General features: G+C 45.7%; 1 protein-coding gene across 1 annotated transcript in view; it reads left to right on the top strand.

Annotated features, from left to right (window-relative positions):
• Positions 1–985: 985 nt before the first annotated feature.
• Positions 986–13,940, top strand: part of shisa8b (shisa family member 8b) — a gene marked incomplete at its 5' end in the record, with an annotated part of 59,536 nt that continues 46,581 nt past the window's right edge. Inside the window, 2 exons of the mRNA XM_083787596.1 lie at positions 986–1,043; positions 1,361–1,553. Of these exons, the coding sequence (XP_083643722.1) occupies positions 986–1,043; positions 1,361–1,553 (251 nt within the window). The remainder of the gene's footprint in view (positions 1,044–1,360; positions 1,554–13,940) is intronic.

Genomic DNA, 13,940 nt, shown 5'->3' on the forward strand with positions numbered 1-13,940 from the left:
CTCTTATCCTCCTCGCCCCAGGGCGGTGGGGGGAGAGACTGCGTGTCTCGGGCCCTAGTCCGTGGGGCCGGGACAGGCCGTTCCCGGGCGGCAGTAGCTCTTGGTGTGACCAGAGGCAGTCCTCCGACGAACCTTGTAGTGGGTGTCGGGGTTCCGGCGAGCTGCCGGTTTCCAAGCTCGGCGAAGTACGCTCTCATCTTGCAGAGGCGCAACTCTTTGAGGCCAGGAAACTTCAAGTTGTCGCACGGAGTGCACGAGGGGCCCCTCCCCGTGATGGCATCCTCGGCGTGAGAGATCCCCATGCAGTACAGACAAACCCTATGTTCGTCCTGTCTGAACATGACGTTCCCACAGGCCGCCAAGGCGCAGATCTTCTGTGGCGGGCCCTTGCAGGCCCCCTGTACGGCAGACGTTTGACGCAGGGCCTCGTCGTCCCCCTCCCGTGCCTGGGAGTCCCGCTGGGCCTGATATGCCCTGTGGGCGCGTTTCAACCTGCTGCGCCTTAGCAGGCCGGAGAGGGCCAGGCAGTGTGGGCACTGCCCTGGTTTCTCCACCGCCTCCAAGGCATGGCCATAGCCCAGGCAGTAGATACACTCCTTGTGTTTGTCGGCACGGGCGATCAGGCCCCCACACGACTTGCAGGCCCTCTGTAGGCTCTGGCCGTCAGTGTCCTCAAGGGCGCGACGGCGTCGACGACGGGCCTTGGTTGCCTCAGACATCTCAACGCTGGGATGCATGGAGACAGTAAAACAAGGCAAGAGGGGCCGGGTTAGTAGGTGGCCATGTTTAAGTGGGAGCTAGGACAGAGCTATTACTAGCTGCTGCGACAGACCGTCACTTTCCCTTGTACTGCCAGATACATGTGGACAGACCAGCCACCAACAAGGCTTGCCGGTTGTAGAACTCGGGTTACAACGTAACCTACCATTCTACTGACCATTTAACAAGGCTACATGCCTGTAGGGAGCCGAGTTGGTAGGCAGACATGCCCAGTGAGGGCCAGGACAGAGCCATTGCTGGCTGTCGTGAAACCGTCACCGCATGTGGGGACTTAAAACAGGACCGTCGCCGGCTACTGTAGAAGACGCCACTGGCGTGTGGAAGCTGAGAATAGGGCTACAACAAGCCGTTATCAAAGACCGTCACACAGCGTGGAAACCAACAGTATTATTACTAAGTGCTGTTCAGGTTAGTAGGCAGCCACGTAAGTGGAAGCTAGGACCGGGCTATCTCTAGCTGCTGCGAATAGACCGTCGCTGGACAAAACAAGCTACTAGTAAGGCTTGCTGGTTCAGGAGCCCGGGTTACGTATGTAACCTCCAGTCCTGATAACCAATCCTACAGGGCTGCGTGCCCGCAGGTGCCGCTGTTCGTGTCACCGTCGCGGGCTCGGCAGAGCCGCGGGACGTGGTGTGTGGCTGGAGCGGGCTGTTAGCAGCCGCTGCTCGAGTCACCGTCGCGGGCTTGAAAGAGCAGCGGGACGTAGTGTGTGGCTGGAGCGGGCTGTTAGTAGCCACCGCTAACGCCGCCACACGTGTGGAAGCCAAGGAAGGGTTGCATACCGCTCCTGGCTCCTCACACGTTCGAGACCCTTAGGTCTGCGAAGGTTTGTGTGGAAGCAGAAACCTGGCTGTTGCTAGCCAGGTTACAGACCGTCACACAGGTAATAAAGAAACCTTGGTCGGAGACTCAGACATCCTAGAAGCTAAGATGCACGTGGAAGCAAAAAACAAGGCAAGAGGGGCCGAGTTTAGCAGGCAGCCACGAAACCGTGAACAAAACAAGCTACAAACAAGGCTCGCCGGTCGAAGAACCTGGGTTACGTACGTAACCTCCAATTCTGATAACCAGTCCTTTAAGGCTGCGTGCCTGTAGGCGCCGAGTTGGTAGGTTGTCACGTTACAGTGATGCAGTGGGTGTTGCCACTCACTGCCTAAGACGCCACGTGCGTGTGGAAGCTGAGAATAGAGCTATTGTTAGCTTCTACCAGAGACGTCACACAGCGTGGAAACCAAACAGTATTATCACTAAGTGCTGTTCAGGTTAGTAGGCAGCCACGTAAAAGTGGAAACTAGGACAGGGCTATCTCTAGCCGCTGCGAATGGATCGTCACTCTTTTCTTGTAAGCCAAGAAATAAGTGGACAAACAAGCCACGAACAAGGCTCGCTGGTTTAAGAACCCGGGTTACGTATGTAACTCAAATTCTAATAACCAGTTCTACAAGGCTGTGTACCTGTAGGCGCCGAGTTGGTAGGTCGTCACGTTACAGTGATGCAGTGGGTGTCGCCACCCACCGCATAAGACGCCACGTGCGTGTGGAAGCTGAGAATAGAGCTATTGCTAGCTTCTATCAGAGACGTCACACGTCAGAGACGTCACACAAAGTGGTAGCCAAACAGAAATATTACTATATCCTGCCTAGGTTACCACTCCGTCGCGGGCTTGAAAGGCCGCGAGACGTACGTGTGTCGGCAAGGGCGTGCTATTAATAGCCGCCGCTAACGCCGCCGCACGTGTGGAGGCTAACAAAGGGTTGCACCGCTTCTAGCTCTTCACACGCACACACACGTTTGAGGGCCACGCGGTCGCGGGCTTATGAAAGCCACGGGACGTATGTGTGGAAGCTGAAAGAAAGCTAAGGTAGCTTATCAGACCGTCACACAGCGTGGAAGCTTAAACAGAATAAAATATGCTGCCCAAATCACCGTCCCGGGCTTGGAAGAGCCGCGAGACGTAGTGTGTGGCTGGAGCGGGCTGTTAGTAAACACCGCTAAAGCCGCCACACGTGTGGAAGCCAGGGAAGGGTTGCGTACCGCTCCTGGCTCTTCACACGTTCGAGACAGAATAACTTCATGCTGCTCAAGTCACCGTCGCGGGCTTGGAAGAGCCGCGAGACGCTGTGCGTGGCTGGAGCGGGCTGTAGTAGTCACCGCTAGAGCCGCCACACGTGTGGAAGCCAAGGAAGGGTTGCGCACCGTTCCTGGCACTTCACACGTTCGGGACCTTTAGGTCCGCGAAGGTTTGTGTGGAAGCAGAAACCTGGCTGTTGCTAGCCACGGTACAGACCGTCACACAGGTAATAAGAAACCAGCTAGGGCCGCGAGCCACTAACGGACTGAATTACCTCCAAGTTAAAGTTAACTTAGTTAAAGAAAGTGGACTCACCGACTTTCTTCCTCTTGAAGCCTCTGGGATAAGCAGTTTCCGCGGTACCGAGAAGGCTTCTCGTCCTTGTGGAAAAAAATCAGATACTCATCCGTGAGGGAGACTTCGTAGCGCCGTGTTATACACGTGAGAAGAGAATAACGAATGGAGACGTGACGCTGAGGCACGCTTATAAGGTGCACCCGGCGGGCGGGGTCTTCAACGTCATCACGTCTAAAGTCCCAGCCTAAGGTCTGTGAGTTTATTTGTAGTGCTTCTGTGTTTACGCCAGGGGGCGTCAACTCCCAAAAAGTGAGCAGCCTTGCGAAGCTGTATTAATAGAACTGTGCACCGTGACCTTCATGATCCCAAGAGGATGGGTCCTACTGATTTTGCTGACTCGTGGTCTTTCCTGTGCCACCATTGACAAAAATGACTAATTCCACACAGATTTCTTAAAATCTAATTGGCAGATTGCCGTTAAAGTACATTTTCCTGTAGTGCCATCCTTTGGCCAGTTTCCACTTGGGTTTGGACCAGGGGGCAAGTCAGCCAGATATTTCGTGAAGCCTCATTTGAAATCGGTAGTTCATATAATGGCCTGTTGTGGCGCTGGACTGGACCCAAAAAGCCCCATAGCTCCATAGAGGCCCATGTATTTTGGCCCAACTTCACCTAGACTGTATTACCTTAATAAACATGGTCATGAATACTTTCTTCTTCCAGTCACTAGTTTAAAGTCTCATTTCTAATGTCATAATATTCTTTTTGGAAAATTATGGTCCCATTAATTAAAAAAATGACCATAAAGAAAAAAAAACATCGCGTATGTTCTGAGGGGCGTGGCTACCGTTACAGTCTATGATCGGGATTCCCCTCCCACTCGAGTCAAAATAAAAACCAACGGAGAAGAAGGGGGGAAGTCCCGCCTCGTTGTCTGGGCAGCCAATGGCCAGCTGGTCCAAAACGGAGCCAGCCAATGGCCAGCTGGTACCAAACGGATCTAGAAAGATGGCGACTTACATCAGGAATTACCATATTATTACAGGCTTCATTTTACGTTCATGTTAGACCCGGCGAACGCTTTGTCCATATTTTTTACAGTCTATGGTTTGGACTGGAGTTTTTAGACTTTTAGACTCTCTTGTTATACAGGTGATATTATTAGGACCTGCAAATGTCCAACATTCAGCAGCGGAGCAGCCATTTGGTGCCACTTTAGTGTTAATTGACAACTCATTTTAGTGCAAACTTTACCTACTTTTTCTTGAATATTCACATTTGGCCAGTTCTTTGTGTCCAAAATGTCTCGATTCTGGAATATTTTAAAAGTAAATTGAATATCATTGTGCCGCTTCTTACCTGCAAAAAAAACAGCTTGCAAAGAGCTACTGTATTTTCAAATGAAATAAATTACATTACCCAGAGCAACCCGCTGGCTGTTTAGGTCCCATTTCCCAGGGGGTTGGTCCGAGCTTCATAGTTACATTGAAACTGCTAGTGTTGGTTATGAACTGCTGGCCATGGTCTAGAAGACAGGTACCTGTATAAGCACTATATACCATAGAAGACGGCTAGGCACAATAGTTGAAGGAAGCAGTGCTCTGAATTTACCAACACACCCTCCCTCAGATTACTCCTAAGTCACATCGTTCAACTTTTCCGTTTCTTTTGACATATCCCTCTACTCGATGTTACTATCTGATCAACATCAAACTCTCTCTGCCTTATGTGGCATCATTCTTCCTATGCTAAGATATCAGGTCAAACATTCATCAGCATGTACATCAGTGCAAAGGTATACCCAGGGAGTTGTTTGACAAGTATGTCTGTACATGTACATATGCATGCAGTGAATGGAGTGCCTGAAAGCTAGTTCAGGCTGTCAACTTGTGTTGCGTTGCTCAATGTGTGAGTCTTCTCACTGCAACACACATCCAACTCACCCTTTGAATAAAATGCACTTGCTCATTGCCTCACTCCACCTATAGACCGATTCAGAAACGGGTCTCATGGTCGCAGGCAGCTTATTCCCTGTAGGCGGAGACGACATATCTGCGGTGTAAAGAGTCTTCTACTACATTGAATGGGAAAGTGACTGATGTTAGTCTGCTCAAACGTTACTCTTTTACCTGTTTTTGAGTGGTGCAAACCACTCCTACAACCAGCAAGCAATGTCCTTGTACTTGTTTGTGTGTGTGTCTGTGTGTGTGTCTGTGTGTGTGAGCATCAGTAAGCAATGTCCTTGTACTTGTTTGTGTGTCTGTGTGAGCATCAGTGGTGTGTGCGCATGCGTGCTGTGGTGACGTCAGGTCACCTACACGAGTCAGTGGGAGAGGGGGGGATCTGGGAGAAATGAGGAAGCGGCGCAATAAAAAAAACTAGTGTTGACTAATCATTACATCTTGCTCTTATTTGCGCACGTACGCGAGTGTGTGTAGTGCCGTGCATGAACGCGCGCACGCACGTGTGTGTAGTGCCGTGCATGAACGCGGTATGCTCATATGCTGCGTCGTAGCCCGGTTCCATTGTTTTTTTATGAACGGTTCCGCAAACGGATCTCATCAGTCATAATTTAGCTCTGCTGTGTCTGTGCAAGTGTGCATGCATACAAGCGGCTGTGGTGACGTCACGTCACCTACACGAGTCAGTGGGAGAGGGGGATCTGGGAGAAATGAGGAAGCGGCGCAATAAAACTAGTGTTGACTAATCATTACATCTTGCTCTTATTTTGAAGAGGAAGCTATTGCACGGGAAGTCTATTTCAGTTGTAAACAAGCTACTATGACACTCGCAAAAGTCCCAAAGTTTCGTTCTCCTCTCATAGTGGTATGTGGACCTGCAGCAGTAGGTGAGTAATTACTTTTATCTATGTTGGACGTTTGTGTTGCTGCATCATGAGCTTGGACTTAAAAATAGCAGTAGGGGGCGCCAGAAACAGTGAGAGGGGTAGTGACTCTAATGAGAGAGAGTGAGAGAGGTAGTGACTCTAATATGAGAGAGAGAGAGAGGGGGGGGGGGGGGGGGGGAATTGCACCACTCAGTTCACACGTGTGTGATTTTTTACTAACACTAACCTTACAAAGATGCCCAGAACATCGGGATGAACCTGTGTAGTTTATGGCTCCAACAGTAGTGGCAACATTCAACTTTGTAGAGAAACGGAATGTCAAAAAATACACCGCGGTGGCTGAGACCAGAGCCATAGACTATGGTTGAGACGAAGCAGTGAAAGGTCCTGAAAGATATATAACGTGAGTCTTAACCAATACCCAATCTTTCTGTTGTATGAAGTTTATGAACACAAGGATGCTGCACTTTATACCTCATACTTTAAATGCTTAGTATGAGGTATAAAGTTATAAAAAAGGTTATTAAAAGGTTATTATTTCGCCATTGTCCGTTGTGTCTGTCTGTAGAGCAGGTACCACGGGACCAATCAGCGTGGAACTTTGCATATTCCAAGTAGGCCAATGAAGAACCTCTACCCAAATTCTTTCAAATCCACCTCTGGTAGCGCTATAGCAATGTGTTTTAACAGCGAGCGACAGACAGACGAACTTTCCGGAAGTGCATTATTTGTCAATGGGACCCGGAAACTACTGGCTGTAGCAGGCGAACAGGTGATGGTGGAAAAGTGGGCGGAGGAACGTCACCCGAAAATATGAAAAAAATATTTATCTTTTGGGCGACATCGTCCGGCGATAGCAGACGATTAGGCGATAGCCAATGAAATTCATACGCTGTTAAAACGCACTGTAAAGGGCAGTCCATACTCTCTCCAACCACCGAACCTTTCGTCGGAAAGCTCCGGTACAACTACAACATGACGTCACTTGCAACTTCTGAAACGCATTTCTCTGAATTTTTGTTCTGAAAGCTGCACTCCCAGATGTTGTGACTCTCCGAACTCTACTTCGGAGAAAAAATGTAAGTCTGATCTTTCCGACGAAAAGTTCGGTGGTCGGAGAGAGTATGGACTGCCCTTAAGGGTGCTTTACGTATGACCAATGACTCTTGAACCGCAGGTCGGACAATTAAAAAAAGTCCAAATAAAGATTCAACTTTATTTGTCAGCCATATCAATTACAAAGTAAAATGCACGAAATTCATTGTGTGGTAAAAACCATCACATCATACTACAGTGATACACTAGTATTGAGTGTTAAATGTGATCTGTGTTAAAACTAAGCTGCATAAAGAAATACAAATCTATATTAAAAAACCTGAAAGTGAAATATAGCTCAAGTGCACAACGCATTGTCATGTCCAATTACATTAGCCACAGACATGTGGGCGTATATGCCACGCACACGCACACGCACACACGCACACACACACACACACACACACACACACACACACACACACACACACACACACACACACACACACACACACACACACACACACACAGCTTCAAGCACAGCTGGTAATTAGCTCTGACTTTTGCCACAACAACATGAACAACCTTCCAAATATATCAAACAACATCGAACCAATTGACCTTTACGCACACACGTGCACGCATACGCATACGCACACACACAAACACAATGACATCCTTATACTGTACATCCAGGAATGATTCTATGAATGCACCCAGACAATTGATGCAGAAACCACCCAGGACATTTTTGAGCGGTGGGCACACCGTCTACAACATGTAGCTTTGTGGGTCCCTATGTCTGTCTGTTTAGGGTACCAACAGGTGACAAAGTGGCGCTGTTGAGATTCACACTGTGAATACTACCAGAATGCCCAAGGCTATGTCTCTTGGGAGATCGCACGGTGCTGCCACAGGGGGTCACCAAGGCACAACATGCATTGGTGACTGCAGGCATAGAGTTATTATTATTGACTGCAGGCCTTATTACTGCAGCTAGGTTGATATTGAGAAACTGGAAGAGCTCTGCTACGCCAGAGATCACAGACTGGACCCAACTTATGACTGAAACGGCATCCTTTGAATACTCAATTGCCAGGAGGAATAACGTCAAAGGGAAGTTCCATGAGATATGGGACTATTTTTATTTGTATATCAAAGGATTGTTGTAACATTTTGTATTTGTACATTACATATGATATAACCACGAGTGTCAACAACAGAGTGTGGAGGGGTGTTGTCCAGGTTTTTTTTTTTTTTTTTTTTACTGCTAGGTGTGTTTTGTTTGTTTGTTTTTTCTTGTCTTTTTCTTTTGTGTAAGTCATGTGGATTTTGTATGCTTTATTTAAAATCATTAAAAAACTTTGATGACAAAAAAAAAAGAGATTCACACTGTGCACAAGTGCATGATGGGAAGCTGAGTTTTTAGTGTAACATGTATTTTTCAGCGTGAGTATGTCTGTCTGTCTGTCTGTCTGTCTGTCTGTCTGTCTGGGCCTAAGTGTTGCTGTTGAGCTTCAGACTGAGCACTGTAAGACTACAGTACAGTACAGTACAGTACAGTACAGTACAGTACAGTACAGTACAGTACAGTACAGTACAGTACAGTACAGTACAGTACAGTACAGTACAGTACAGTACACGTAAGGGTTTTCAACTCATTTTGCACATTGGGACCCAGTTCTCAGTTGTTTTTCATATACATATGAAAACTCATTGTGCCAAGCCTAAAACAAACAAAAGCTAAAAACATCCATGACCCCATGAGAACATTTTGTGACTTACTTTTGGTTCCCCACCTGCTGGCTGAGAAACCACATATCACCACTGTATTGTATCTCCAAGTGGAGGTTTAGTCCCGCTTACACAACTACAAAACACCCAAGCAGCATTTTGAGATTTCTGGAAGAATATGAGAGAAAATGTGATGTGATGTGTGGTGTGATCCAATATCCACCTTCAGTCGGCAATAGATATAGGTATCTTTGAAACTTTTGTTTCCCTTCTGTATGTTATTCCTCTCATCTCCCGATCCCTTTCTCTCTCCACTTCACTGCATCTCTCTCCATCAAACTGTCTCTTTTATCTATACCGTTTCTCTACATCCTGTGCATGCACAGGATATATCTGCTTCTCTCCTTTCTCCCTGATTCTGTATCTGCCGTTGACACGCTCACTTTAAAAGGGGAAATGTGACATCTTGCCCTTTACAGCAAACAAAAAGCAACAGATTGGACAAACTCCTGAGTTGAGCCGAAATCAATGGCGAGGCTCCATGGATTTTATGTCTGACTTTTTAAGGATGAATTATTCCCTCAGCTGATACAGGTCATAGAGTTGTGGTGTAATATCTGTGGAGCAGATAACAATTACTTATTAAGATTCAAATGTATTCAAATATTTATCTTTTTATTAGATTGGAATTGAAATGATTTCTGACATAATTGACAGTCCTAGACCTAGAGGGCATTGCTGCTGTGTTCAATAACACTGACCACTACTATTGCAGTGACGCTTTATGGCCTGAGATGTCTCTGTTTAACTTTGAAATACGTTTTCAGTCAAGGTGGCCGGCAATTCTTGCCAAGGCCTTGACTATAAGCGAAAACATTTGCATGTATATAAACCTGCCATGTCCAGCACTATGGTTATGTTTGTTGTGCTGTTTTTTGTTTGTCTGTCCATTGATCTACTCTACCATTCATAATACTGTAGATCTGTCCATTAGACCATCACATCTGTCTGTCTATCCCTTGATTAAATCTGTCAATATGTCCACTGCGTCCCCTCCACACATCCACACCCACACACACACACACACACACACACACACACACACACACACACACACACACACACACACAATCTCATCTGTCAATCCCTTCATCCATCCATCCATCAGTCTGTGTCGGTCTCATCATTCCCTCTTGCATCCACCCATCTACTGTATCTCCATCCATCAATCCTTTCAACCATTCATGCACTCGTCCATCTATCAGTCCATATTCGGCGGTTAGTGAAGTACAATAATCTGAAATGTATGTGTCACGGATCAATGCTGTCAATTAGGCTCTAATGGAACAACATACAATGATCTCATGACGTGGAAGTTCAGTGGCAGTGAGAGGTTGAGGGACACAATATCATGTTCACTGATCAAAACTATTGTTAGCTAACGCTCAGTTCGCCGTGCGAACTGAGCAACTATACTCTGGTGCCTTTGGAGTCAAGCACAGTGGAGATCTTTGCACACCAATGGCTACATGACACCTGCTGACTGCTGCAGCAATCAAGTTACAAATGCAGCCTTAGTTGTCATTGTGATAAATCACTTTATTTATAGATTCCTGGAAACAGAAATGGGTGAGAGGCAGCCTACAGTATGTGAACAAGATGTGGTTGATTGTGCAGCGATTGAGACGCTCCAGAATCACATAAAGGTGAATTGGTCTGGAGACCAACTTTCTTTCTGCACGTCCCTCACACTGTCCTCCTTTCATCTTTCCTATGCTGTGACTGCCGTCCATCTCAATAAAGACAATATAAATGTGAAGGAGAGTGGACAGCCCATTGATGTTGACACTAGCTACTGTATGTGATGAAAGAAAGAGGTTTGTAACTATAAGAAGGCTATAGATGAGATTCATTATGATTCATTAGTGTTCTCTTACAGAATAATAGCACTGTAATAAAAGAGGCCGACTTGAGACTGATGTTTATCAGTCCATAGGGAGTGAGACCGGCCTTCTGATTGCCAATCAAAATAAAGAGAAGACTGACAGCTATTCTCAATAGGGTAGACCAGACCCTGTGTGTTGAGTGTAATGGCTCCAAAGGAAGCAGAGTATTTGCATCTCCTTTCATTTGATAAAGGTCACAGCTGATAGGGCAGTTTGCAGAAGACGTGCAGGAAGACACACAAAGGCACAAAATGCAATGTGCAGGCATAAAGCGCACGCACGCACGCACGCACACACGCACGCACACACACACGCACAGAAGAATAAATGCATATGTATTGGGCAGAGTCAATGACACCTTATTATCCAAGCTGTATTGTCCCTCTTTAGAAGGATCCTCTTGTTTTCTAAATTGCCTAAAAATTTTTTTTAGGCATTTTATCCAATTCCCCCTTTTCTGCCACTCCTTTCAAGGAAATGTATAATTATAGTGGTATAAATTAGGCTTTACACTCCATCTTCCACCTATAGCCTTCCTTGATCGGTCTGTCTGTCTGTCAGTCAGTCATGAGGCATTGTTCACCTCCAGGAGCGGGCTATAGAGAAGAGAAAACAGCATGTTCATGTGCAGTGCAGACTACATCCACCCGCTTCAAATGTGATCAACTGATAATCACCAGTAGGTTACTTATCAAGACAATCTTATCGACCTACTGCATGTAGTCTGGGAGACTACTGGCTGTGATTAGGAAACAAGGAAGTGACTGCGCTGCTCCGTGCTTGCAGTTAGGTTAAGGTTAGGGTATGAGGTGGGTTGTCATTCTCAGTAGGCTCCCTCCCAGCATGTGCAGTAGGCCGATAAGATTGTCTTCTCCACAACTAGAAGGTCTTGGGTTCGATTCCCGCTCGGGACGCTGTGGGCACTGGCGGCGTGTCTCGGGTATGGTATCAGTGCCCATACCAGAGTATGGTTGGCGGAAGGGCCTTTCTGTGTGGAGTTTGCATGTTCTCCCCGTGTCCCCTAGGGTAGGTACCCTCACAGAAAACATGCAGTAATCCTGGTCTGGCCTGATGGAGGGGAAAGGAACTGGTTGGAATAACGTGTTCCTTCCACGCACTACGTCCAACCAGGGAAACTCCCCCCTGTCAGGTGTAAAGGAGCGACTTGGACACTCACGCATGAAGGAAGCATGAGTTCAAGTCCGTTGCTCTCCCCAGGTTGGCGGAGGGTGTGTAAAGCCCAGGATCACATTGGAATCAGATTATTGACACAGGGGTGAGAAATGGGTTACAAAATCGTAGGATAAAGATTATTATTAAAAAAATAAAGATTGTCTTGATCAGTAACCTACTGGTGATTATCGGTAGATTTTCTGCCCCTCATGTGGCAACTATGCACTCAACGGCATAAACACAACACCCCACAATTTCAAGTGGAGCAACGTCAGCATCAAAAATCAATGGCCAGCCATACGAAAATGTGTGTGTGTGTGTGTGTGTGTGTGTGTGTGTGTGTGTGTGTGTGTGTGTGTGTGTGTGTGTGTGTGTGTGTTACTTGATTCAGGCCCTCTGGACTCGTCTGCCCTCTCCGTCTGTCCTTTTGCCTAATTTGCCAGCTGAGTACAGTACAGTACACTAGTCATTCTAATCAGTCGTCTCTTATGTTGACCAAACAGCAGATACTTGGTATCTAAGGAATGCTACCTATTAAAGTGTTTAATACAAATATTTCAGCCCTTGTTTCACTGCACAATTCCAACTGTCTAGTACATCTGGTTTATTACATCACAGACATGAGCCTGTTACTTTCTGTTGCCATGTCATCCACTTAATAAACGGGATAACTGAACTATTTCATAACAGCAGAGAGCTCGTCAACACAATTAGTGGGAAAAATCAATGCTAGAGTTGGTGTCAGGGTGAGGTCCTTTTTCACTGGCTGAACTTGGTGTGGACCAATGCATTTACTGTCCACGTGATAAGACACAAACCAGCCATTATGTTTTATTTGATTTAATTCCACTCATGGCATATTGAGTTGGATAAGTGTGCTACAACATATGAACTACTGATGCTGTATATTATTGTAACCATACTGTATGAGAGAAAATGATGAAAAAGAGATAAAAAAAATATCTTGTTTTCATTTTCTCCAGCTGTTTTTCCTGGAGAACACGTGTGTCATGTGTGTGTTTAGTTTAGTTTATTTCATCATCCTTCATTACCCTCTTTGCCAATCATTATCATTTAAGTTGTTGCTGAGTAATGTCATTTTGTTCACATTTTTTATGTTAACATAATTACAATATAAATTAATTAATTATTAATAATGACAGCACTAATGACTATCAATACTATACCATCACCACCAATACCTGTACAAAATGTATCAGTTGATCATACAATAACGTCAACATCCACAATATACGTAATTTCACTAAAGTATGCTGTATTTGGCCAAAAGGATTCGCTTGAGCAATTTTTTAAATTTTGAAAAGTTACTACTGTGTTTGACTTCCTCTGGTAGGCCATTCCAGATCTTAACCCCTCGGACAGAGATACACATACTCTTCCGAGTGGTCTTGGCACTGGGTTGTTGGAAATGTGTGCGCAGACACACACGTATGACACATGCACATACAGGGACCTACCGTGCGCAGCAACGCTTATTTTGAAGAAAAAAAATATTATAATTGTGAAATTGAACTACATTGACACATTGTGAGCTTGTAGATCGGCTCCACTATTTTAAAATGTTTTCAAAATAATAAAACATCCTTAATTCTAGCTGTTAGCATTCATGAAGTTCTCAGTGCCACCTTACATGTTCACTTTAAGAGAAGGATAAGGCGTGACAGGGCCCACAGTCACATACATATAGAACACAAAAGCTTGACTGACAGATATACCGACACATCAGAACAGGTATTTAAGGCTTTTCCAAGGCAGAAAATTATAAAGCACTGAAAAGCTGTGACATGAAACCATAAACAGTTATACAACATAAAGACATACTGTATACCACAACAGCAGGAGCATTTAAATGCATTTTACTCTCCCCCAATGTCATTTGCTGTGTGTGTGCATATGATGTTAATTGTTTGGGTTATGTGGTTAATACACCCCACCATCACTCACATAAAAAGGTGATTCACATCAAGGTAGGAAATGTATGCCGGTAATTACCTTGCCAGCTCCAAGGAGTATATTCCATTCATATCAAAAGTGC

The sequence above is a fragment of the Protomyctophum parallelum genome (assembly GCF_964188405.1).
Source record: "Protomyctophum parallelum genome assembly, chromosome: 17".
NCBI lineage: Eukaryota > Metazoa > Chordata > Actinopteri > Myctophiformes > Myctophidae > Protomyctophum > Protomyctophum parallelum.